General features: G+C 43.8%; 1 protein-coding gene across 4 annotated transcripts in view; it reads left to right on the top strand.

Moving 5' to 3' along the window:
- LOC106608923 (uncharacterized) overlaps positions 1-27,064 on the top strand; it is a 193,503-nt gene extending 166,439 nt beyond the window's left edge. For 3 of the 4 annotated variants that reach the window (XM_014207144.3, XM_082977552.1, XM_082977554.1), the window contains 22 exons: positions 48-234; positions 2,225-2,266; positions 3,425-3,496; positions 3,626-3,733; positions 4,161-4,379; positions 4,676-4,837; positions 9,450-9,620; positions 9,911-10,054; positions 10,294-10,416; positions 10,853-11,034; positions 11,141-11,204; positions 11,463-11,645; positions 11,827-11,934; positions 12,129-12,320; positions 18,256-18,372; positions 21,285-21,446; positions 21,612-21,710; positions 21,930-22,076; positions 22,323-22,439; positions 22,812-23,003; positions 23,263-23,549; positions 23,863-27,064. In XM_014207144.3, the coding sequence (XP_014062619.1) occupies positions 48-234; positions 2,225-2,266; positions 3,425-3,496; positions 3,626-3,733; positions 4,161-4,379; positions 4,676-4,837; positions 9,450-9,620; positions 9,911-10,054; positions 10,294-10,416; positions 10,853-11,034; positions 11,141-11,204; positions 11,463-11,645; positions 11,827-11,934; positions 12,129-12,320; positions 18,256-18,372; positions 21,285-21,446; positions 21,612-21,710; positions 21,930-22,076; positions 22,323-22,439; positions 22,812-23,003; positions 23,263-23,549; positions 23,863-24,120 (3,336 nt within the window). In that variant the 3' untranslated portion in view covers positions 24,121-27,064. The remainder of the gene's footprint in view (positions 1-47; positions 235-2,224; positions 2,267-3,424; positions 3,497-3,625; positions 3,734-4,160; positions 4,380-4,675; positions 4,838-9,449; positions 9,621-9,910; positions 10,055-10,293; positions 10,417-10,852; positions 11,035-11,140; positions 11,205-11,462; positions 11,646-11,826; positions 11,935-12,128; positions 12,321-18,255; positions 18,373-21,284; positions 21,447-21,611; positions 21,711-21,929; positions 22,077-22,322; positions 22,440-22,811; positions 23,004-23,262; positions 23,550-23,862) is intronic. The other variant, XM_082977553.1, reaches the window with a different exon arrangement.
- Positions 27,065-27,468: the final 404 nt, after the last annotated feature.

Below are 27,468 nucleotides of genomic sequence, written 5' to 3'. Positions count from 1 at the left end.
GCCATGTCCTGTGTATTGTAATAGACCTGTTCCTGTCCACTCCCCAGGCTGATGTCGATGGCTACGGAACCGTCGGAGAGAGAGGTTTCCCAGGGTTCTCGGGGGCCAAAGGTCGCACGGGTGAACCAGGAGAGAACGGGATTGGCTACGAGGGTACCGCTGGTACCCGCGGGTTGCCAGGCGACCCGGGCTTCACCGGGTTACCAGGGCAACCTGGTTTACCTGGCCCGCCAGGTAAGTGCCACCCAACAAGGAGGCCGTGGAGAGAGAGAGAGTGTGAGAGAGTGAGAGAGAGAGAGAGAGAGAGAGAGAGAGAGAGAGAGGAGAGAGAGAGAGAGATGTGAAAGTGTGTATACTTATCCTATTCTCTCCACAGGAGAACTACACGTAGGCCAAGCAAACTGTCTAAAAGAACAACTTTGAGAATCCCACTTGCTTCCCATTGTGCGAACAACACAAAGTATTTCAGTAACTAAGGCTGCGTTTAGACAGGGAGCCCAATTCTGATCTTGACCAATCACATCAGCTCTGAAAAAGAGTTTGATGTGAAAAGATGGGATGTGATTGGTCAAAATATCGGAATTGGGCTGCTCGTCTAAATGCATCCTAAGTACCACAGCCCTTCATTAGCTACAGACACACCAAAGAAAATACGTACAATTGGGGCATACAGAACAATACAATAGCAGTAGTAAGGTTGTTGCTAAAGCAGCCCATGCAGCTTGCTACGTCTTCAAGGTTTTCCTCTCTTCATTCATTCCCTTGCAGGCAGTTGATTGGTCAATTAAAGGCCGTCATTAATGCGCTTATATCTTCTCTAGCCAACCTACCTCGGCCTTTAGCTACAGTACACTGTTAGAAAAAAGGGTTCCAAAAGGGTTCTTCGGCTGTCCCCGTACCAGAACTCTTTTTGGTTCCAGGGAGAACCCTTTTTGGTTCCACATAGAACCCTTTTGGGTTTCGTGTAGAACCCTCTGTGAAAAGGGTCCTACATGGAACCCAAAATGGTTCTACCTGGAACCAAAAAGGGTTCTTCAAAGGGTTCACCTATGGGGGCAGAAGCTCTTTTTGTCTACGAGTATAGCTGCTTCATCAATTCACACAGATCGACAATAATTAATTTGCTGTGATTGCACAATAATGGCTACTACTGAACTGTGATTGTTCAATCTCAGAGGAGAAAGAAATGGATGTTTAAAAATAATTAATACAAGTTAATGGATGTTAACGTAATGATCATTTAGAGTAAGTATACAGGAGACTGACAACTCCTGATAACACGGAGGCTGTCCTAATATGGACACCTTACTTGTAATTAAAAAAAATGTTTTAACTGCAATGGACTTTAGGCTAGCTAGCTAAGTCTTCTCTGAGATTGAACGACACAAAACCCAACAGCATTTTGCCACTCATATGACTGAACGTGTGTGTGACTGTTGCCTACGTTTTCTGATACAATAATGCTAATGCTAAAACGGATTCATTTATCTTTTTAATACGATACGTTATTCTTCTTTGAAGAGAGAGAGAGAATGAGGAAAGGTTGCAAAACGAAAGATGGCAAACACATGATGAGACCTTTCTTTTGCCGACTAAGCTATTAAGATATCTTTATCATTTTGTTCATATTTGCCACTCTCTCCCTCTCTTTCTCCTCTTCTGAAGAGAATAACCTTGACCAACCATCTCAGAATGATTTTTACTTTGCTTATGCCTGAACTGAATGCTGAATCTCTGACCTCTGATTTGCTGTTTGTTTGTTTGAATGATTTTTAACTGGCTTATGCATTGATTTGCGTGACTGTATGCAAATGACCTGAATGACCTTGATTGGCTTGTCCTCTGCCGTCCTGTCCTCCCTGTATCCCCCCCGCTCTCTCTCTCTTCAATCTCTCTTCCTCTCTCGCTTCCTCTCTCCCTCTCTCTCTCCCTCTCTCTCCCTCTCTCTTTCACTAGTACATCCCTCTCTCTCTTCTTCTCTCTCTTCCTCGCTCTCTCTCTTCCACTCTCTCTTCCTCTCTCTCTCTTCCACTCTCCCTATCTCTCTTCCACTCTCCCTCTCTTTCCTATCTCCTCTCTCTCTCCCTCTCTCTCTCTCTCTTCTCTCTCTCTCCCTCTCTGACTCACACTTTATATTTTTTTCTCTCTCTCTCTCTTTTCATCCATCCATCCCTCCATCTCCATCCTTCCATCACTCTGACCCTGTGCATGTTTGTCTGACCAGGTGACAGCTGTGGGCAGGAGGGGGTTAATGGCGCAGAGGGAGGTGAGAAGTTAAAGAGAACTGCCCTTGACAGAGAACCCCAGAGCCCTAGACATAGTCTTTAAGCCCAACTCTGTTTAAGATCCAGAGTTCCAATGGCAGCCATTTTGGCACCGGGAGTTCCAAGTCAATAGGATTCCATTTTTATGTCATTATTATGGAACGTTTTGGTGCCAAAATGGATGGCAGACAGTTGTCCACGTACTGTGTACCTGTGGCTCAGGAGACACTAGATTATCCTGTGGCTATTGTTTGGATGAAACACCCCATGTGCTCATTCAAAGCTTGTAATGGTAGAGAAAGGAGCAACTGAACTCTTCAATGGACAGAATTGTAATTTACTCAACATGTCAATCATTTGTTCATGCTGTCACCAATGGAGGCTCCTTGTTTCCCCGTATGATTGGGATTCCATTGGGCTTGAATCAGTTGATGATTGACACTTGATGAGGAACATTCTTTCCCGGTTTGAGTTCCAAGTAGCTCTGGTCCAGGGCATTACGTGAGGCTGGCTGGCTCAGCAACAGCAAGCCGCGTGTATCGCCCTGGACCAGAGCTAAGTTCCGGGCTACAGTACAACTCTCTTCCTCTGTCAGAAAATGGTTGGGAGCTTTCGGTGGCCATTGGCATGTAGCAGTGCATTACTTCACTCCTTCTCCTCCAATCAGAGCTGCTGAACCCTGGTGCATGTGTTAAGCTCCGCCTCTGCTAAGTGCTTAACCAATAGGGAGGGGGGAGGGCGATGGGAGGGTAGCCAATGAGACATACATTAGTGTAGTTTTTTTAATTGAAATAATACAAAAATAAAATACATACATTTACTTACTAGCTGTGAATCACTTTTTACTGTCCATACCTATAATATTGTCTTAATCAATTACTAACTACTTTTAATCAACAGATTGACATTAAAATCCTCACCATAATCGAACGTAGTCGTAATCACATAAATGCATATCCATAAACAAGCATACAAATAATAATAATGTGCTACAGTGATGGCCAATATTTATGTATAAGCTAGACTGTGTGTACTTTAATATTATAATGGCATTGTATCAGTTTGACTGAGGCATAGAGGGCTTTACTCCAGCCCTGTGTGTTTGTGTGTGTGTGTGTGTGTGCGTGCGTGCTAACCTTGATCTGACCGGATGTTACTAGGGTTGACGGTCCCTTGTCGTCTACCTGGCGAGGACGGAGAACCCGGCTACCCAGGAATACCTGGAAGAACAGGTAACATATAGACATCATCACCATGGCAACACTTCCTGTTTCGTGATTTATTTTTACAGGGAAGTTGACTGTGTGTGTGTGTGTGTGGTGTGTGTGTGTGTGTGTGTGTGTGTGTGTGTGTGTGTGTAGGTCCCAAGGGCGAGCCAGGTTTCCCAGGGGGTCCCGGTCGGCCCGGCTTTGATGGAGGGAAGGGAGAGAGAGGAGACCCTGGCTTCGGAGGTCAGCCTGGACCACAAGGTGACTAACACAGCTCATGTCTTACCCATTAGCTTCATCAATATCTCCACTCTTCTCTTTTCAAGCATGACCATCTATTGACCACTAATCTGATTACAACTGATATCTATGGTCCATTGTTGATATTTATAAGATATGACTTTATAGTCTAATGTTCTTGTTCCCATGAGCTCATGTTAATTAGCCTTGAACAATATCACCACTCTTCTCTGTTCTAGTGACCACTGAAATCTGTGGCCCATTGCTGCCAATTAGTGACCATAAATATTTACCGAATGAAGTTGACTGAATTTTTCAATGACTTCTACTCACTCGTTTGATTGCTGCCAATCGCAAATGACCTTTAGTGTCTGCTAAATGGCATACTGTATATACAGTAATGGTTTATTGAATTTAACCAACTTTATCCCCCTCCCCCCTCTCTCAGGTTTCCCTGGCCCCAGAGGAGATGCGGGGGTCCCAGGTATCCCAGGCGAGGGCCGTCCAGGGGCCCCAGGGAAAAACGGGTTCCCGGGGCGGCTGGGGGAAAAGGGGCAGCCGGGGGAGGTTCTGGGGGCCTCAACAGGTCTCCCTGGATCACCTGGGTTCCCCGGAGGACCAGGAGACAAGGGAGAGCGAGGAGCATCGGGTCAACCTGGAGGATCAGGTGGGTCTCAGCATGATAATGAACTAATAATCGGATAAATTACCCTTTGGGGATCAGTAAAGTAATCTATTTATCTATCTATTGATCAAACGTTCTGTCTGTCTCGATATGAAAATGGGGAACACTAAACTACCTACAACTTCAAAGGTTCAATGAAGCCTTCATAAGGCCTTTATAATGCCCACATAGATGCTTTTATTCAGCGGGGATGTATGTTTCTATGTGGCTCTGTGTATCTGTACTGTATGTTCCTGTGTGTTCTGCTGTATTTTACCCTGTGTCCTGTATTCCCCCAGGTTTTGACGGGCGGTCCGGTGTTTCCGGAGCTAAGGGTGAGCGCGGGGCAGATGGCTACCCCGGAACTCCAGGTCTTCCTGGACTTCCCGGAGAGGGCAGACCGGGTGGATTTCCCGGTCCTGCCGGACCACCCGGAAGCAGAGGATTAACCGGCTCTCCAGGTGAGAGTCGGAACGAGGGGAATGTCATAGGATTTCCGGAATTTTGGAAATGTTTGGGAATGTTGTCGTTAATCCATTAAATTAATTGATTCCAGATCCCAGGCATCTCCTAGTCGTCGGTGTCTTTCGTTTTAGCCCACAGCGCGAACAGACATGCCTGTGTGTTGATTGTGAATGCTCCCCACCACTTCTCTCTTTTACTGATATGTTCTCTCTATTTTTATTTTATTCTTCAGTAAGTTTCCACTGGTTGCCTGTTTGTGATCTCCATCACCAAAAGCATTTCTTCTCACCTCTCATTTTCTTTTCCATCTCCTCTTCCTTCTCCTCCTCCTTCCTCTCTTCCTACAACCATCGCTATCACCTACATCCATCATTATCATCACTCCATCCCTCTCTTCTTGGTGATGGGTCTCTCCCTAGGCTGTCAAGGTGAGCTACTCCCTTCCCTTCATCCCTTCATCCCCCCCGCTCCGTCTTAGACCAGTCGCTCTAACCCTTGCCTCCTCCGCCCATCTTACCAACTCTGACTGCTCCTTGGGATTTGGAATTCCCCATTTTAGAACATCTGGCTTCTAGAACTAAGAGCTGTTCTAAACCTTAGGCATTTGAGTCCAAAGAAAGAGATAGAAAGTAAAAAATAGAAAGTTGTTGAACTTCATTGTATTTTTTCAGGAAGCACTAATCTTATAGGTGCAATCTTTGTGTTGGATCTCTACTAAACCTAGGATAGCCAATTTCTGGAAACTTTCCCAAAATTCTCAGGTTTTCCAAAAATCCTGGTTAGAAGATTCCCGGATTTCCTGCTTATTCCCCCCTCCCCGATTCCATGGATCTTCCAACAAGGATTTCTGGAAATCCTGGGAATTTTACCAGAATTTTGCAACCCTAACTAAACATAACTTAAGCCTTGCTGGCAGCAATTGTGTTTGTCGCTGTAACATTGATAGGCTTGTGTGAACCCTTACCCTCATCTTAACCATCCAACTGACTCACTTCAACCTACGAGCCTAAAAGCCTGTTCTAGAAACATCTAGAAGACAGAAACCATAGAAGGCTTCCAAAGGGTATTTATCATGTGGTTGGGCTATCAAATTTTACTCTGGAATTGCACTTGAGTGTACAGTATATTTTATCATGAATATTGGCGTGATCATTTTTCATCCCTTGATAAGAGATTTGAATGTAACCTGTAACTATGTAAACCAGCAGGAATAATTTACATTTATCAATCTTATATTCCATACTTTCTCTCAATTTAAGTGCAATTGCAGCTTAATTAAACTATGTCATGAAACAATGTAACTGAACATGTATTTACATTCTTGTTCATGTGACTTGTTTGCATTCTGAACTACAATAATTAAGCAATAAACCCCGAGGGGGTGTGGTATATGGACAAAATACACTGTATACAGTACCAGTCCAAGGTTTGGACACACCTACAGTACTCATTCAAGGATTTTCTTTATGTTTACTATTTTCTACATTGTAGAATAATAGTGAAGACATCAAAACTATGAAATAGCACGTATGGAATCATGTAGTAACCAAAAAAGTGTTAAACAAATCAAAATATATTTTATATTTGAGGTTCTTCAAATAGCCACCCTTTGCCTTGATGACAGCTTTGCACACTCTTGGCATTCTCTCAACCAGCTTCACCTGGAATGCTTTTCCAACAGTCTTGAAGGAGTTCCCACATATGCTGAGCACTTGTTCGCTACTTTTCCTTCACTCTGAGGTTCGACAAATCCCAAAACCATCTCAATTTGGTTGAGGTCAGGCGATTGTGGAGGCCAGATTATCTGAAGCAGCACTCCATCACTCTCCTCTCGGTAAAATAGCCCTTACACAGCCTGGAGGTGTGTTGGGTCATTGTCCTGTTGAAAAACAAATAATAGTCCCACTAAGCCCAAACTAGATGGGATGGCGCATCGCTGCAGGATGCTGTGGTAGCCATGCTGGTTAAGTGTGCCTTAAATTATAAATAAATCACAGACAGTGTCACCAGTAAAGCACCACTACACATAACACCTCGTCCATGCTTTACGGTGGGAAATACACATGCGGAGATCATCCGTTCACCGACACCGCATCTCACAAAGACATGGCGGTTGGAACCAAAAGATTTGGTTGGAACCAAAAGATTTGGACTCCAGACCAAAGGACAGATTTCCACCGGTCTAATGTCCATTGCTCGTGTTTCTTGGCCCAAGCAAGTCTCTTCTTCTTATTGGTGTCCTTTAGTAGTGTTTTCTTTTGCAGCAATTCGACCATGAAGGCCTGATTCACACAGTCTCCTCTGAACAGTTGATGTTGAGATGTGTCTGTTACTTGAACTCTGTGAAGCATTTATTTGGGCTGCAATTTCTGAAGCTGGTTACTCTAATGAACTTATCCTCTGCAGCAGAGGTAACTCTGGGTCTTCCTTTCCTGTGGCGGTCCTCATGAGAGCCAGTTTCATCATAGCGCTTGATGGTTTTTGCGGCTGCACTTGAAGAAACTCTCAAAGTTCTTGAAATTGCCGTATTGACAGACCTTCATGTCTTGAAGTAATGATGGACTGTCGTTTGTCTTTGCTTATTTGAGCTGTTCTTGCCATAATATGGATTTGCTCTTTTACCAAATAGGGCTATCTTCTGTACACCACCCCTACCTTGTCACAACACAACTGATTGGCACTGTTAACTGAAAACGCATTCCAGGTGACTACCTCATGAAGCTGGTTGAGAGAATGCCAAGAGTGCGAAAAGCTGTCATCAAGGCAAAGGGTGTTCATTTTTTCACCCGGATCACCCACAATCACCCAACCTCAACCCAACTGAGATGGTTTGGGTTGAGTTGGACCGCAGAGTGAAGGAAAAGCAGTCAACAAGTGCTCAGCATTTGTGGGAACTCCTTCAAGACTGTTGGAAAAGTATTTCTCATGAAGCTGGTTGAGAGAATGCCAAGAGTGTGCAAAGCTGTCATCAAGGCAAAGGGTGGCTACTTTGAAGAATCTCAAATATAAAATATATTTTCATTTGTTTTAGAATTTTGGTTACTACATGATTCCATATGTGTTATTTCATAGTTTTGATGTCTTCACTATTAGTCTACAATGTAGAAAATAGTAAAAATAAAGAAAAACCCTTGAATGAGTAGGTGTCTAAACTTTTGACTGGTACTGTATTGAAAAGTTTGTGGACACCCCTTCCAAATTAGTGTATTCACCTATTTCAGCCACACCCGTTGCTGACAAGTGTATAAAATTGAGCACACCGCCATGCAATCTCCATAGACAAACATTGGCAGTAGAATGGCCTTACTGAAGAGCTCAGAGACTTTCAACGTGGCACTGTCATAGGATGCCACCTTTCCAGCAAGTCAGTTCGTAAAATTTCTGCCCTGCTAGAGCTGCCCCAGTCAACTGTAAATGCTGTTATTGTGAAGTGGAAACATCTAGGGGCAACAACGGCTCAGCCGCGAAGTGGTAGGCCACACAAGCTCACAGAATGTGACCGCCGAGTGCTGAAGCACGTAGCTCGTACAAATCGTCTGTCCTCGGTTTCAACACTCAATACAGAGTTCCAAATTGCCTCTGGAAGCAAAGTCAGCAGAAGAACTGTTCACCTGGGTCATCATGAATGGGTTTCCATGGCCGAGCAGCCGCACACAAGCCTAAGATCACCATGCACAATGCCAAGCGTCGGCTGGAGTGGTGTAATTGGACCATTGGAAACCCATAGGCAACGCGTTCTCTGGAGTGATGAATCACGCTTCACCATCTGGCAGTCCGACGGACAAATCTGGTTTTGGTGGTTGCCAGGAGAATGCTACCTGCCCCAATGCATAGTGCCAACTACAGCATACAATTACATTGTAGACAATTCTGTGCTTCCAACATTTTGACAACAGTTTGGGGAAGGCCCTTTCCTGTTTCAGCATGACAATGCCTCCGTGCACAAAGCAAGGTCCATACAGAAATGTGAGCCAGGCCTAATTGCCCAACATCAGTGCCCGACCTCACTAATGCTCTTGTGGCTGAATGGAAGCAAGTCCCTGCAGCAATGTTCCAACATCTAGTGGAAAGCCTTCCCAGAAGAGTGGAGGCTGTTATAGCAGCAAAGGGGGGACCAACTCCTTATTATTGGGCATTATTTTGGAATGAGATGTTCGATGAGCAGGTGTCCACATACTTTTGGCTGTTATTATGCGTGACACAATGCAGAGAGCCTGGATACAGCCATTAGCCGTGGTATATTGGCCATATAGCACAAACTCCCAAGGTGCCTTGTTGCTATTATAAAATAAATGTTTTGTCATAACTGCGGTCTGATATACAACGGCTGTCTGCCAATCAGCATTCAGGGCTTAAACCACCCAGTTTATAATGTCATTTAGATACTGAATATAATTGTAGTATATGTCACAACAAGTTAAGTTTTAACAGTGCAATAAAGGTAAGTTATGGTAAGTTTGGTTATTTTTATGTCATATGTATATATGTTTATAAATCAGCACTTTCTCCCTCCCTCCTATTTGAAGAATTATTTAACTTTAATCTAATGTACTATTGATTTTCAGAGAGAGTTATGCCTGACTTGCTGTCCTCTCCCTCCCCACCCAGGCTACCCCGGTTTGAAGGGAGCCAGAGGTGATGCAGGCTTTCCAGGCCCAGCTGGGATGAAGGGACAACCAGGAGAACCAGGAGGCGATGGCTCTCCAGGACTCAGGGGTCTTCCAGGACCACCGGGCCCCGGGGGAAGAGACGGCATCCCTGGGGGACCAGGAAGAAAGGGTAAGGTGGTGGTGGATAACCGAACATACACATCTCCATAGCTAACTTCCAAGCCAAGGTAGGATGGACACTCACAATAGTGCAAATCTCAAATTACACCAATCAGTGCAGTACTTTTTAACCAGAGCCACGTCGGGCACTTGGCATTTTTAGAGAGATGAATAGAGTAATTGGACCCATACCTACTATTGCTCTATTGATGTTTATTTGGCTTGAAAATGTCGATGTAAAGTGGATACTAGTCAGATCCACGAGCCATTTTCTAATCATGATCCCTTTCCTGTTCACAGGCGAGAGCGGTTACCCCGGACTGGTGGGTTTCCCCGGAATGCCAGGTAACCCTGGAAGACCTGGAGGTCCAGGAGGGAAAGGAGCTCCCGGATTCTCAGGAAGAGACGGTCTGCCCGGAGATTTCGGAGCGCCAGGACCTAAAGGTACAGGATTGGGAATGACAGAACTAATGGAATGATGGGAAGGGAGTGGATAGGGAGTAGATTATCATTTTAATATGACATGATGAATAGTCTTACAGTACTTTTGTTTTGGTTTAGTTTCACAAATGTTTCTCTTCGGGCTTGCTCAATCCCTATGACGTAGAAGAAACCCTAACTGTATTATTTGGTTCAAAGAGAAACTGAATGATGTGGCTTCTCTCTATGTGTGTGTGTTCCAGGTGACAGAGGTAACGCTGGTCCACCCGGCGCACCCTCTCTGCCCGTCAGAGTTGAGTACATTGAGAAGGGACAGATGGGCGACAATGGTGCCAACGGTCTACCCGGTTTCCCTGGACCTAGAGGTAGGTGGTAGGCTACAAATCAAAATTGTCATCCCTTTTGTGCCAAATGTGTGTCACCAACAAGGTCTTACATCTGCCATTTTGTTACAAATGTGTGCCATCAACCTAGGCTGAAGATAACAAAGGTTAATACAAGAGGGTTCTAATATCCCATCACTCTTTGTGTAAATGCAGAAGATTTCTAAACAATCGGACCAGAGATGCTAGTTAGCAACGGTGCTGGTCCTATGAATCTGTTTATTTTCAAAAGCATCCTCTTGGAATTATTATGTTGTCCTAAACTGGATATCTTCAACCTAGCCACCATCAAGCTCCTGCAGCAGCCATTTTGTGCTAAACGTGTGTCACCAACAAGCTCCTTCAGCCACCATTAAGGATCAAATTCTTATCACCAACAAGCTCCTACATCCTCCATTTTGTGCCTCCCTGTCCACAGGTGACAAGGGTTTCCCAGGGCTGCCTGGTCGACAGGGTTTGCCCGGGCTGCCTGGTTATGCTGACAGAGCTAAAGGAGAACAAGGTCTTTCTGGTCTCCCCGGACGCCCAGCCGGACCAGGCTACCCGGGGCCTAAAGGATCTCCTGGTATCATTGGCTTCCCTGGCATGCCTGGACCTAGGGTAGGCACATACACCACCATAGAAAGAGTTTAACAGTGACGTTGTAGGCAGTAGACAGAAGTGGCAGTTGATGTTATACTGAGTTTGACATATTATTGTTCTGCAGGGTGACGATGGCGAACCTGGTTTCCCTGGAAACCCCGGAGTCCTTGGTCAGCCAGGTGCTAAAGGTGAGTAGCTGTCACATCACCTGTTGTATACCTACCTGTGAACCTCATGTCATCTTACTGTACCTGTGTTGGTCTCTTCCCTGTGCTATTCTCTTAACTGTAGTCCCTTACCATTGTTGGTCTCTTATCTGTGCTGTTCTCTTAACTGTATTCTCTTACCTGTTGTATTCTGTTATCTCTGCCATTCTTTCCTGTACCTTTTCAGTGTAAAGGTTTTGTATTGGTTAAGTTCTTACCTGCATATTGTATGGTTCTCAGGTGAGAGAGGTGACTCTTTCGGCTACCCCGGAGGTCCCGGAGCTAAAGGTGAGGCCGGAACCCCTGGTTACTCAGGTGACCCAGGTGCTAAAGGCGCCCCCGGGGACAACGGTTTCGCAGGCGGCCCTGGGTTCAACGGACAGAAGGGAGCACCGGGAGATCGAGGAATACCCGGACAAATGGGTGAGTGGGGATGATAATGTCACAGGAAGTGATGTCGTAAAGGCCACACAGATGAATCATGTCACTGGAAGTGATATAGAAAAAAAAGGGAAAGAAACCTTATCATTATTAATATTTTCTTTACATTCATTTGTGCTCACACATGTTCCCTGGTGTGTTTTTTGGGGTCCCCCCTTCTCAGGTACCCCTGGTTTCACTGGCGCTAAGGGTCTGAACGGATACCCAGGAGGAAGAGGTCTAGACGGGACGCCTGGCCGCTCCGGCTCCCCTGGAACATCTGGAGAGAAAGGTTTGTTTAGACACACTGAACCATAGTCTCCTCTAGCTTTTCCATGCTTCACATTACCATTTGTAATACAACATCATTGGCCTGAGAGAAAATGGTTATTTATCTTAAACTGACATGGCTTGCTCTAACATAACTTTAGTATGTCATTTTATTTTAGGCGATATTATAATACAATAATAGTATTCTTTCTCAAGGTCTGCCGGGATCTCCTGGTCTTGATGGGCTCAACGGACTGGCTGGACCCAAGGGTCTACCAGGAACCCCAGGTTATAGTGAGGGGGGTCGTCCCGGCACTCCTGGAGCAGCCGGTCTGAAGGGAGAGAGGGGCTCCTCCATCCCAGGTGGACCTGGGTACAATGGAGAGAAGGGAGCTAGAGGAGAGTCAGGTGAGAAAGATCAATCAATCAGTCAATCAAATAATCAATCAAATGTATTTTATAACACTTTTTATATCGGCAGTAGTCACAAAGTGCTTTAAAGATAGCCGGCTTACGACCCCAAAAGAGCAAGCAATGCGGAGGTAGAAGCACAGATGAGCGTAGATGAGTAACCTTGATGAGTAACGTGATGACCGACTCCAACCCTAACACTGCCTATAGACTTGTGTTAGCTCCCGGAGCTAATGCCTATGCTTTAGCTCAGCGGGGTAACACAGTCTTGTGGCGTGCAGAAGACCAGGGTTTCGATCACTGGTTGGTCACACAAACATAGATAATATACAGTGCCTTCGGAAAGTATTCAGACCCCTTGACTTTTTCCATATTTTGTTACGTTATAGCCTTATTCTACAATTGATTAAATTGTTTTTTCCCTCATCAATCTACACACAATACCCCAGAATGACAAAGCGAAAACAGGTTTCTAGAATTTTTTTGCAGATTTATAAAAAAAAAATTAAATGTACCCTTTGCTATGAGACTCGAATTTGAGCTCAGGTGCATCCTGTTTCCATTGATCATCGTTGAGATGTTTCTACAACTTGATTGGAGTCCACCTGTGGTAAATTAAATTAATTGGACATGATTTGGAAAGACACACACCTTTCTATATAAGGTCCCACAGTTGACAGTGCATGTCAGAGCGAAAACCAAGCGATGAGGTCGAAGGAATTGTCCGTAGACAGGATTGTGTCGAGGCACAGATCTGGGGAAGGGTACCAAAACATTTCGGCATCATTGAAGGTCCCCAAGAACACAGTGTCCTCCATGATTCTTAAATGGAAGACGTTTGGAACCACCAAGACTCTTTCTAGAGCTGGCCACCCGGCCAAACTGAGCAATCGGGGGAGAAGGGCTTTGGTCAGGGAGGTGACCAACAACCCTATGGTCACTGGCAGAGCTCCAGAGTTCCTCTGTGGAGATGGGAAAACCTTTCAGAAGGACAACTGTCTCTGCAGCACTACCAATCAGTGGCCAACGGAAGCCACTAAGAGTATTATATAATTGATGGAGTGACTATGGCTTTTCAAGTAACCCAGCAGTGCTATTTGCAGAGTTAGCTTTAGGTAAATGTTGTGATTTTTCAGCAATTTCTGAACCAGCGACCAAAAACAAGCTACATATGGGCAGTACCAAAACAAGTGATCTAATGATTCTGTCTCTTTGCAGCAAAATCTGCAGAGCTGGGATGGTTGTATTCCCCATTGCCATAACTTTCTATTTGTTGCAAGAATTTCACACCATTTTAAGCCTTAGTCCCGTCCATCTCTTTAAGGATTCACATGTGGTAAACACACGCTATATCAAATAAAAAAAGTTTGATGTAGTTTATTTGTCACAGGATATAGAAGGTGTAAATCATACAGTGATAGTACTTGCTTAGTAGCAATATCAAAAACAGAAAGTGTCCAGGTAAAAAATATTTTTGCGTTATTAGATGACGCTTACCCGACACACTTGTCTAATTGATGGGTGTTGTGAAGGAAATGCTATAACCACCCCTCACCCACATCTAGCTAAGTGGATGGGTCACTGTTGTCTAGACATGTACACATGTTCATGACATACAATCGATGGCCATAATCACCCCCAGACACACCTGCTAATTTGATGGGTCATGTAATAATCCGGCCGAAGTGGAGTCTTTTGTTTAGACATCTAGGTAGCTAGCTAACTAACTAGCTAAACAATGAACCGGCATAACCCCAACTTATACTTCTACCAATTCAAATGTTGTCATAGCTGTAGTATGAATGGCTAAAGCTAACAAACTACGTTCAATGTTAACTAGCTAACATTAACTAGCAATACAAATGGGGATTTCTGATTCAAATAATATTACTACACAGATCACACATGTAACGTTAGCTAGCGAGCCAGCAAGCTAATGTTTGCTAGCTAACTAACGGTATGCTTTAACTCGAAAATAAAAATGACTTTCTGACAAAATTAGAAACATATCTGGAAAATGTAGCTAGACTCTTACCCATATACATGGATGAACGCGTCACGGCAGACTGTAACCATCTAACTCAGTTTTGTTGTAGCTACATCTTGTTTGGCCAGCTTTGTGTCAAGCCACTCCGGTTCACACTGATTGTGGCGTGTGCAGAAAGTAGCCCATCACTTTTTCCTACAGATCTGTCGATAGCGCCTGCTAAATTCAGGGCACCAATGTTGTTGAGAAAAGTAGCAAAACTTTTGTAGTTCTCGATGGCTAACGTTATATCTTTCAAAAACAGCACAGTAGAAAGGACTGTCAACACTTACTGAACAGCTCATGTGATAGACAAAAGCATGCTACATGGCAGACCAATCCAAACTCATCTCCCGGCATGTCCAGCCCATAAATTATCTCAGCCAATCATGGCCAGTGGGAACGTTCCTGTCTTTTTCCATGGCTAAACCAACTAGGCTCGTAATTGAACCATTGTATTTGTATTTATGGATGGAATACAAGTTTGTTATTAAGGCACATGAAAGTTCATATGTTCCAGAAGGCATTTCTGCCCAAAAACCCATTTTGATCAAAAATAAATGTTTACGTTCAAATGCTGCTCCTGAAAAGTAAAAGTCACCCAGTAAAGTTCTACTTGAGTAAAAGTATAAAGTATTTGGTTTAAAATATACTTAAGTATCAAAAGTAAAAGTATAAATCATTTATAATTCCTTATATTAAGCAAACCAGATGACACCATTTTCTTTTTTTTACAGAAAGCCAGGGGCACACTCCAACATTCAGACATAATTTACAAACAAAGCATGTGTGTTTAGTGAGTCCGCCAGATCAGAGGCAGTAGGGATGACCGGGGATGTTCGGTTGATAAGTGTGTGAATTGGACTATTTTCCTGTCCTGCTAAGCATTCAAAATGTAACAAGTGCTTTTGGGTGTCAAGGAAAATGTATGGAGTACATAGTACAATATTTTCTTAATGAATGTGGTGAAGAAAAAGTAAAAGTAGTCAAAATATAAATAGTAAAGTACAGATACCCCAGAAAACAACTTAAATAATACTTTAAAGTATTTTTACTTAAATACTTTCCTGAAGCGAGTCACAATTTTCTTTAGCCAATTTTGGTCTTTAATGCAGGGCCAACAAGTTCCTTACCTTCTCCCCTTTCCACATAACTCCTACATTTTTGCTGTAATGCTGCAGTCAGTTGGTTGTAATTTCGGATAGAGCAGAAATGCCCATATATATTTGTTAACTGCATGTGTGACATAACTACACCAGTCCTATTTATGATATAATTTACAAAGATTATATGTATATGTTTTTATCAATTAGTATATTTGAGTTCAACACTAATATTTGTTGTAATATTTGTTATGGCTTTTGTGGTGCATTCAACTGATATTGCAACCAGCTTTCTTTGGCTTGTTTTAAAATTAGCAATATTTTGGAGATTATTTCATTTTCAAATAATCGAAAGTGAGAGGTTGTAATCTGAATGAAGGGAAAAAGGCCATTGTTGAACATGGGGTGAGCAATTCTTACCAATCTGCCTTGAAAAACAGTTTGAATTTAATTAGAGTTTTTGTATGCCTTTAGTGAAAGGTACTATGCTTTAATATTTAATAATTTTAGCCCTCCAAATTCATAGTCATTATATAAAAAGCCTGGTTAATTTTGTCTGGCTTGTCGTTTGTAACGGCGTTGGTAGTCGTGTTGTTAGGAATGAGGTACAGGAAGCCACGAGCACAGGGAGTGTTGTTTTTTAATAACACTTTGAGAGAAGAAAACAAAGTTCCCAAACACAGGGGAATAAATATAAGGTACCACAATGCCAAGCCGACACGAACTAGACAGTCGAATACAACAATTAATCCCGCACGACAAGGAGCGGGCCAGCTAAACTAAATAGCCCCTCTAATGGCTAATTGACCACAGGTGTCTAAAATAAAAAAAAGGGAAAAGCAAAAGGGAATCGGTGGCAGCTAATAGGCCGGTGACGACGATCGCCGAGCGCCACCCGAGCAGGAGGGGGCGCCACCGTCGGTGGGAATCGTGACATCGTTCCAAATAAATTGGAAAAAATTTGCTCATATAATTACAAAAACAAATCGTTAGGTGTAGGCAGGGCCATAAGTAAATCGATAAACTGGGTATGACTAAAGAATAAATTGGGGGGATTTTTCCACAAATGAACAGGTGTTGTCCTTGCCATGTTTGCATGATCTTATCTAATTTGGCTAACTGTCTATTAAAATGTATTGTAGTGAGAGAATTTCTTTATTTTCGGATATGAATACTGAGTATGTCCACTTTCTTGCCCCTTGATATTATTGTTGGATCTGATTTTAATAATAGCTAACATTTTGATGGCCATAATAAATAGATATGCCGATTGTGGGCAACCTTGTTTTATTCCTCTTGACAATTTAATACTTTCTGAGAAGTAGCTATTATTTACGATTTTACACATGGGGTTACTATACATAACTTTAACCCATTGTATAAGAGTTTCTCGTAAATTAAAATTGTCCAGGCATTTATATATAAATTCCAGTTGTGCTTTATCAAAAGCCTTTTCAAAGTCAGCTATGAATACCAGGCCTGGTTTACCAGATTTTTCATAGTGTTTTATTGTTTCCAGTACTTGTATTATATTATCTCCAATGTATTGTCCATGTAAAAAAAAACCTGTCTGATTAGGTTGAATAATGTCCAACAATACCTTTTTATTTCTATGCATTTTGCTAGGATTTTGGCATTGCAACACTGAAGTGTAAGGGGTCTCCAGTTTTTTAGGTGGACCGGATCTTTATATTTACCACCTGGGTCCTGTTTCAGTAATAGTGAAATCAGACCTTGCTAAGTATCTGATAGTCTACCATTTTTATAGGAGTGGTTAAAACATGCTAATAACGGACCTCTGAGTACATCGAAAAAAGGTTTGATATGCCTCAACTGGTATGCCATCCAGCCCTGGAGTTTTCCCAGACTTAAAGGCTTTAATTGTAGCAATAATTTTCTCCTCTTTAATTTGGCATTCACATGAGTCTTTCTGTACAGCTGTGAAGTTTACCATATGAACAGAAAAAAGTATTTAAATTAACTTCAGTTAGTGTGTAACAGGTTTCTGTTAATTCTTTTTGGTAGCATTTCTGTGTTGAATATAAAAAAATATGTTGGCGCAATTACCCTCATATTCGGTCCAGTTTGTTTTATTTTTATAATATATTACACTTGACCTTTCTTGAATAAGTTCCTCCAGTTTTCTGGGTTTTCCCTCTAACTTATGCTGTACCTCTAGGGTACAGTTTTTATTGCTATCTATCTGCACTGATAGTTCCTCTATTTCCTTTGTTAATATAAATATTTTCACCAAAATTGTTTTTGTTTTAAAGATGAGTATTGAATTGCATAGCCTCTAAAGACACATTTAAAAGTGTCCCATACAATAAGGTGATCTGCTGTACCTATGTTATGTAGAACAAAGTCCGTTATATATTATTCTGTCTTGGTTAAAAACAAGTTGTCATCCAGTAGGCTCTGATAAAATGTCCAATATCCTCGCCCTTGCGGAAATTCTGTAAGAGTAATGTGTATACCAATTATTTGATGGTCCGACCACATTCTGTCCCCATCAACACTCTTAACTTTTGGTGGCAGTGAGAATAACATAAGAAAGTAGTCAAGATGACTAGCTTGATTGAGCCTCCGCCATCCATGATTTCCTTAAGTGCATGAAGGTGATAGTTTACGGTCCATAATATATTTCTTATTTCACTATTCCCTGTAATTTCTTGTAATAGTGCACTTATTTTGACCATAGTCGGTTTCTAAAGCAGAAACAGTGAGGCACCTATGGTAACGTGGTGTGTGTGTGTGTGTGTGGGTGTGTTGATGCTGACCCCAACTCTTGTCTGGATGTCAGGAGGTCCTGGTGTGACGGGCTTCCCAGGTCTGCCTGGTCCTCGCGGGGAGACGGTCATTTCTAACATCCCTGGACCATTGGGAGACCCTGGCCTGCCCGGAATCGATGGAGAAGAAGGTAATTTAACCCTTCATTTGGTCTTTTACAAAACTATAGATTGATTGTAACTTATATTTTTTACTTATCTTGTACATACAGTTGAAGTCAGAAGTTTACATACACTTAGGTTGGAGTCATTAAAACTTGTTTTTCAACCACTCCACAAATTTCTTGTTAACAAACTACAGTTTTGGAAAGTCGGTTAGGACATCTACTGTGTGCATGACACAAGTTATTTTTCCAACAATTGTTTACAGACAGATTATTTCACTTATAATTCACTGTATCACAATTCCAGTGGGTCAGAAGTTTACATACACTAAGTTGACTGTGCCTTTCAACAGCTAGGAAAATTCCAGAAAATGATGTCATGGCTTTAGAAGCTTCTGATAGGCTAATTGACATCATTTGAGTCAATTGGAGGTGTACCTGTGGATGTATTTCAAGGCCTACCTTCAAACTCAGTGCCTCTTTGCTTGACATCATGAGAAAATCAAAAGAAATCAAATAAGACCTCAGAAACAAATATTGTAGACCTCCACAAGTCTGGTTCATCCTTGGGAGCAATTTCCAAATGCCTGAAGGTACCACATCATCTGTACAAACAATAGTACTCAAGTATAAACACCATGGGACCACGCAGCTGTCATACCGCTCATCTCCTAGAGATGAACGTACTTTGGTGCGAAAAGTGCAAATCAATCCCAGAACAACAGCAAAGGACCTTGTGAAGCTGCTGGAGGAAACAGGTACAAAAGTATCTATATCCACAGTAAAACGAGTCCTATATCGACATAACCTGAAAGGCCGCTCAGCAAGGAAGAAGCCACTGCTCCAAAACCACCATAAAAAAGCCAGACTACGGTTTGCAACTGCACATGGGGACAAAGATCGTACTTTTTGGAGAAATGTCCTCTGGTCTGATGAAACAAAAATAGAACTGTTTGGCCATAATGACCATCGTTATGTTTGGAGGAAAAAGGGGGAGGCTTGCAAGCCAAAGAACACCTTCCCAACCATGAAGCACGGGGTGGCAGCATCATGTTGTGGGGGTGCTTTGCTGCAGGAGGGACTGGTGCACTTCTTAAAATAAATGGCATCATGAGGTAGGAAGATTATGTGGATATATTGAAGCTTGTCATCTCCCTTCTGGATTACTGCAACTCGCTGTTGGCGAGGCTCCCTGCCTGTGCCATTAAACTCCTACAACTCATCCAGAACGCCGCAGCCCGTCTGGTGTTCAACCTTCCCAAGTTCTCTCACGTCACCCCACTCCTCCGCACACTCCACTGGCTTCCAGTTGAAGCTCGCATCTGCTACAAGACCATGGTGCTTGCCTACGGAGCTGTGAGGGGAACGGCACCTCCGTACCTTCAGGCTCTGATTAGTCCCTACACCCAAAGAAGGGCAGTGTGTTCATCAACCTCTGGCCTGCTCGCCTCCCTACCTCTGCGGAAGCACAGTTCCCGCTCAGCCCAGTCAAAACTGTTCGCTGCTCTTGCATCCCAATGGTGGAACAAGCTCTCTCACGACGCCAGGACAGCGGAGTCAATCACCACCTTCCAGAGACACCTGAAACCCCACCTCTTCAAGGAATACCTGGGATAGGATTAAGTAATCCTTCTAATCTCTCCCCCCCCTACCCTCCCCCCCAAAAAAGATATAGATGTACTATTGTAAAGTGGATGTTCCACTGGATATCATAAGGTGAATGCACCAATTTGTAAGTCGCTCTGGATAAGAGCGTCTGCTAAATGACGTAAATGTAAATGAAGCAACATCTCAAGACATCAGTCAGGCGGAACACCATAGTCCCTGTGTCCAAGAACACTAAGGTAACCTGCTAAATGACTACTGACCCATAGCACTCACGTCTGTAGCCATGAACTGCTTTGAAAGGCTGGTCATGGCTCACATCAACACCATTATCCCAGAAACCCTAGACCCACTCCAACTTGCATACCGCCAAAACAGATCCACAGATGATGCAATCTCTATTGCACTCCACACTGCCCTTTCCCTCCTGGACAAAAGGAACACCTATATGAGAATGGAATTCATTGACTACAGCTCAGCGTTCAACACCATAGTGCCCTCAAAGCTCATCAATAAGCTAAGGACCCTGGGACTAAATACCTCCCTCTGCATCTGGATCACGGACTTCCCGACGGGCCACCCCCAGGTGGTAGGGTAGGTAACAACACATCTGCCACGCTGATCCTCAACAAAGGGGCCCCTCAGGGGTGCGTGCTCTGTCCCCTCCTGTACTCCCTGTTCACTCATGACTGCATGGCCAGGCACGACTCCAACACCATCATTAAGTTTGGCGATGACACAACAGTGGTAGGCCTGATCACCTCTACCTACATGTACATATTACCTCAACTAACCGGTGCCCCCGCACAATGACTCTGTACCGGTACCCCCCTGTATATAGTCTCGCTATCATTATTTTACTGCTGCTCGTTAATTACTTGTTACTTTTATTTCTGATTTCTTATTCATATTTTTTTTAAACTGCGTTGTTGGTTAGGGGCTCATAAGTAAGTATTTCACTGTTGTTTACGGCGCATGTGACTAATATAATTTGATGTGATTTGATCAGCTGAGATTTGTCTCCTTATATTCCTCCATCTCACATTCCTCCTCTTTCTTCCATGTTCTTCTCCTCCTTTCTACTTTCCCCTCTATCTCTTTCCTCCCTACATCTCTCCATTTCTTACCACTCTATATCTATACCTAGTTCACTGAGTGTTAACATCTCCTCTCTCCTCTGTCCGTTCCTCCAGGTTGTCCTCTTCTCCTTCTCTCCATTTCTCCCTCTGAGTCATCTCTCATTCTCCTCCCTCCATCTAAATCCAACACTCTATAGACCTCTATACTGTAGCTAGTTCACTCTTGTGTTAATTGTTTATGGTCGGATCCTCCAGGTTACCGTGGTCCTCCAGGCCCCCCAGGCCCACCGGGGCCCGGTACAGCCCAAGGAGACAGAGGCGACTCTGGGCTATCTGGCATCCCTGGTACCCCTGGTAACCGTGGAGACCCTGGGGGTCCAGGTGGCCCAGGACGGGACGGAAACCCTGGATTCAAAGGTACAGGGATGACAAACCAATGTACTGTAATATCCATCAGAATGTGATTCAAAAGCAAGGTACAGTGATGATGGCTCTCAGATTGAGGATGATTACCTTGATGGTAGCCTTATAGACTCATAGGGTCTATAATGTTGTTGTTGTTTTTGTTGTTGTGTTGCCCAGGAGAGAGAGGTGACTCTGGGTACAGTGGAGCATCAGGACAAAGGGGCTTCCCTGGAGATCCAGGATACTACGGAGGGAAAGGACCCAAAGGAAGGAGAGGTGAGAGACTTATCCTTTTAACACACACTGATCTTGAAGATGAAACACTTGTCTTTGTCAATTTGATTAAATAATTGTAAAAAAAATGTACCTCTCATTTTGTACCTCTCTCTCTCTCTCTACCCCCCTCTCTCTCTTTCCCTATCCTGTCCTTCCTCCCCCTCCCCTCCCCTTTCCCCCTCCTTTCCCCTCCTCACACTTCTCTCCCTCCCCCTCTAGGTAATACTGGTCGTAAGGGACCCCAAGGTAAAACTTTCCCCAGGCAGGACATCCGGACACCCTATGGAGACATGGGAGACCCCGGGGTCAACGGAGCTTCAGGGTCCGTGGGAGAAGCAGGCAATCCCGGCATGCCAGGCAGAGGGGGTGAGTAGTCCACTTAGAACAGCCAGAGGCCAGGCAGGGGGGTAAGTAACCTACTGGGACTATATTCACAAAGCATCTCAGAGAAGGAATACTGGTCTAGGATCAGTTTTGCCTTGTGTGGATTCAGACTAACCACAGTCACCCCCTAATCCCATATCTAGGATCAGTTTACACTACTTTGATCCAAACCTGACCCATTAGGGATTCAAATATGAAGTAACATCAGATCCTCCTCCTCTGTTCCAGGTCCTAAAGGCCGGCCCGGCGCGGTAGGGAAGCTGGGGAGGAACGGAGGGTCAGGTCTGGACGGACCTCTGGGAGACTCTGGTCCTCCTGGTTTCCCTGGACCTACCGGGTCACAAGGTGTGTGTGTGTGTGTGTGTGTGTGTGTGTGTGTGTGTGTGTGTGTGTGTGTGTGTGTGTGTGTGTGTGTGTGTGTGTGTGTGTGTGTGTGTGTGGGCGTGTGCGGGCGCGCGTATAGTGTCTACAGTATATTTGCCAACTGCGAGTACGAGTGTGTATCTAGAATGTCTGTATGTGAACACACATCGACCTCTATACAACATGACAAGTCTTACATTGCTTTATAACCGCATCGTAATGCATCATAGCCGGAGGTTTTAAGTAAAGTGATAACCAACATTTGAACCTGTACTACTTACACACTCCCTCCCCACTTCTCCCCCCCCCATCTCTTTTCACCTCCCCTCTCCCTTCCTCTCCTCTCTCCCCCAGGTCTGCCCGGTAAGCCTGGCCTGCAGGGTCCCCCAGGAAGTGTGGCGCGCAGCAGGAGTATTGGATACACTCTGGTGAAGCACAGTCAGAACAACCAGGTGCCCATGTGTCCTCAGGGCATGGCTCAGCTCTGGGAAGGATACAGTCTGCTGTATGTTGAGGGGCAGGAGAAGGCCCATAACCAGGACCTCGGTGCGTCACACACACGCGCACAAACGTGTGCACAAACACACACACACACACACACACACACCACACACACACACACACACACACACACACACACACACACACCACACACACACACACACACAAGGGCAACATGTGCGATTATACAATTATACGGGCAGGCAGAGCAACCTACAAAACTTGCGGAAAGCTCAACTTTATATCTCTCCTGCCCTACTCCCCCTTCTTTCCACCTCTCTCCCTCCTCTCCCCTCTCTCGCAGGTATGGCAGGCTCCTGCCTTCCCCGTTTCAGCACTGTCCCCTTCCTGTACTGCACGCCCAACGAGATCTGCTACTACGCCAGCCGCAACGACAAGTCCTATTGGCTGTCCACCACGGCACCCATCCCCATGATGCCGGTGGGAGAGGAGGCTATCAGCCAGTACATCAGCAGGTGCTCCGTGTGCGAGGCCTACTCCCAGCCTGTAGCTGTCCACTCACAGGACCTCACCATCCCTACCTGCCCTTCCGGCTGGAGATCCCTCTGGATCGGGTACTCCTTTCTCATGGTGAGTTAGGGGGGAATTAAGGCCAGATTCAATCCGCTGTGCATTATGGAGCGTTGTCGCCCAGAGTGCCTTCTAAAGCCAGTATTCCTGCGTTTGCGATCACATTCATGGAAACCGCTGAAGATGTCGGCTCAATCGTAAAATGACCTTTAAATGTCAATCACGCTTTGAATCCTGGCCTATATTTTATTCTCTACTGAAAGCTAGTTCACTACCCAAGAACTCCATAGTCTAAACCACCATCTAGAAACTAACACCTAGGTATTGTCTGGTCCCCTCCTCTCCTCTCTCTCTCTCCCTTCCCCCCATACAGCACACTGCTGCCGGGGCTGAGGGCGGCGGCCAGTCCCTGGTCTCTCCAGGGTCCTGTCTGGAAGACTTCCGCGCCACGCCCTTCATTGAGTGTAATGGGGCAAAGGGCACCTGCCACTACTTTGCCAACAAGTACAGCTTCTGGCTGACCACGGTTGAGCCTAGCCGGGAGTTCGACCCCCCTCCGATGGACACACTGAAGGGAGGCAACCAACGCAGCCGAGTCAGTCGCTGTCAAGTCTGCAGCAAGATCTTGTAGCTGGGATAAGAGTTCGAAGATGGAGAGATAGAGAGAAGATATGAAAAAGAGAGAGACTGAAACAACAAAGGAGAGGGTGATGATTACTTATCAGAAAGGAAAAGAGAGAGATGGGGTGGAGATGGAGTAATTGAAATGATAAAACAATTTTAAAAACTTTCACTGAATTTGAGCACCTCCCCTGCTTCATCTAGGGGTCTCACTAGGAGGGTGAGGGGCTCCTGAAGGAGCCGACGAGGGCCCTTCTGTGGGTTTATGATACCCTTGTATCGATGTAAGACAGAAAGGGATGGAGAGATGAGCGGTCTTGTTCTAAACTAGATTATTACTGACAGTGGTGCTATACTGTATGTTTTACGTGTCTTTCTTTTGTTCTTTTCACGTTACCATGGTTATGTGTCTGAAAACATTCACGGCTACCTCGGAGAGTGCAACCCCAAACCACCCCTTTGGCCTGCACTGAACCGCTTTCACTTCCTGGGCTACATCCCAAATGGCCTATATAGTGCACTACCCATAGGACTCTGGTCCAAAGTGGTGCATTACATAGGGAATATGATGCTATTTGGGATGAATACGTTCTCTACCGTTACAACTACATACAGTCATGAACCTAAGAGACCTGCTACACATACCAGTTAACTGCTATAGCTAGCCAACCACTTTTTATACTCGAACACACACACCTATGATATCTATTATGTCTGCTTCAGTTAAGAGAAACAGTAAGTGTATTATGATATATGCTTGTGATCCTATTAGAAACCAATGTGTTATTTTTTTTGGTGCTACCCTACCCTGGGATTCAACTTGACAACAGTTTTGAAAGAGACAAAACCCATCCCTTTTTATATATTAGAATGAGTGGCATAGACAGATTGAGTGAGGTAACATCATCCCATGCCGAATCACTTGAAGAAATGGTCATACTTCTATTTATATAAGATCCCATTTATGTGTATGTGAATGTATTGCAGTAATGTGAATGCCTATAATTGGTATAAATCACAGGAGGCTGCTGAGGGGTGAACGGCTCACAACAATGGCATGAACGAAGCGAATGGAATGGCATCAAACACATGGAAACCATGGAAACCATGTGTTGGATGCATTTGATGCCATTCCACTTATTCAGCTCCAGCCATCATTGTGAGCCAGTCCTCCCCAATGAAGGTGCCACCAACCTCCTGTGGTATGAATGGAGTCGGTCTGTGCAGGTAAAGATCTGTAACTTGTGTGTGTCTTTTCAGTTTAGCTACAGCGATGGAGGTTGAAGGTTCTAACCACCAACATCAGCCCCCCCCCCAATTCACTGCTGGAACACAAACCACCAACACTGAACACACATAATTATTGTGGCCATGTCATCTCCATGTCACCATGTCACTCCATAATTGGATTTTCCACCTACGGTGAGACCCTAATAGTGGATTGTGTAATGTCACTGTCACTGTGTTGGACAGATAACATTAAATGAAAGTAACTCAATGGCAGTTCCATTGTTCCCAAGACCCACCCCTTTGTTTACAAATGCAGTTGTTAGGGGAGTTTCACACTTTGGGTGGAAACAGATATTGAACATTGCTACTTTAAACTCACCTCCTTCACTGACTGGAATGGGTGACCAAGCCTATAGTACATTGCACCAAATCATGTTGGCTTTGTAATTATTTAGAACCATCATGTTCTCCAGGGTCTCACTCAGGTTATCGAGGTGAGGAGAGTAACTATCTTCGCTCCATTTTTTGTGACCAAATTTGGGTTTTATAAAACCCTCCACCACCCATACTTGAGCCAAAACATACAAGTACGCAGTAACTGCTTGGAAGGAATCACAAACTAACAACAAACACACCACACACACATTTTCCGTTACAATATTTGTTGTTGGACAGAAGCTTACTATACATTTTATCAGAGCAAACGATAGGACCTACTGTGTTGCTGTAGTCCCTATCTGCTCTCCTCAGTTCCTGTCATGTCAATGGACGCGTTCCAGTGCGACTACATTGCAGACGCCTGCCAGATCTCAAAACACCTGGATAAGTGACTAAAATATCAGCTAACCACATCATATGATCTAGCAATCTGATGCCAATGCAACGCCTGCAATGTAGGTGGCCTGGAACGCAGCCACTGATGTCAAAAGTGCTGGGTGACTTAAGTTGTAACCACTATGACCACTATGTCTAACACGCAGGCCCATCTCTCATTGGTAGCCCTGAGTACATCTTTTTCAATTAGATTTTTTTCTCATTTGTTGTTCTTTTGTCTGTAATCTAGATTGTAATTCTTATACTTCACTGTAATTATTCCCTAGTTCAAAGGTTATTTACATTTTGGGGAAGATGATCTGTACATTCGATGATAGGAACGAACAAAACATTTTTTAGGATGTTTTATATGGAAATATACAATTCTATGATTATATTTGAATGACACAAAAAGATAAAAACACATTTTTATTGTCACTGTTTTGACACTGACCTCTGTTGAATATATTCCACTGTCTTAAAAGGAATTTTGAGAACCTGAAAAATAAATATTTTTCATACAAATCCACATTTTACATGTATAACAGAGATGTATAACTGCAATGATTATGCAGATGTGCTACATTTTCCTCAGAGGACACAACAGATTTGGTCAAACGGTGCAGTTTTGTGTTCACAATGAAATAAAAGTATTAAAACTAACACAGATTCAGATTGAATGAAGAACGATGATTAGGATTGTTTGAGAGAAATTTAACAAAATGATATACCACCTATACAGATCTAGACTACAGTATGTGTAAAAGGGTCCAAATTGAATATATGTTGTTTGATGTAGTGGATTTACCACATTTGAAGAGTGCAACATACCTAACCTAGTAGGTACTTAACACAGAAAGTGCTGTGTGCTTAACAAGACAACATTAAAGTATAACACTTAGGTGATAACACTTTTATTTTGTCTTCATCTTTTCGGTGGAAAGCCACAGCAGTCATATTTGATTGTCAACCACTGACTAACACAACATCATCAATAGTTTTAAACCACTCTTGGATTGGGGGACATTTTGCTGCATTTACACAGGTAGACCAATTCTACTCTTTTCTCCAGTTATTGTCAAAATACCAATTTGTGGGGGAAAAAAACATAATTGGGCTGCCTGTGGAAATACAGCCTTTTAAGACTGCCACTGGATGGGGTCATTGCATTAGGTAAGACTATTTTCTTGTTGTATTTTGAAAAAAAAACATACAGTAGTGTGTCGTGACCTTAAATACACTTTGTATAGAAGGTTTTTGGATTTGATTTGACATATTAGGCTACGTTGTTTTATGTTTGTCAAAACCTCTCATT

The sequence above is a fragment of the Salmo salar genome, chromosome 07, assembly GCF_965601325.2.
Source record: "Salmo salar chromosome 07, fSalSal1, whole genome shotgun sequence".
NCBI classification, from domain to species: Eukaryota; Metazoa; Chordata; class Actinopteri; order Salmoniformes; family Salmonidae; genus Salmo; species Salmo salar.
Note: the sequence above shows the minus strand (reverse complement) of the source record. Positions and strands in the feature narration are given on the sequence as shown.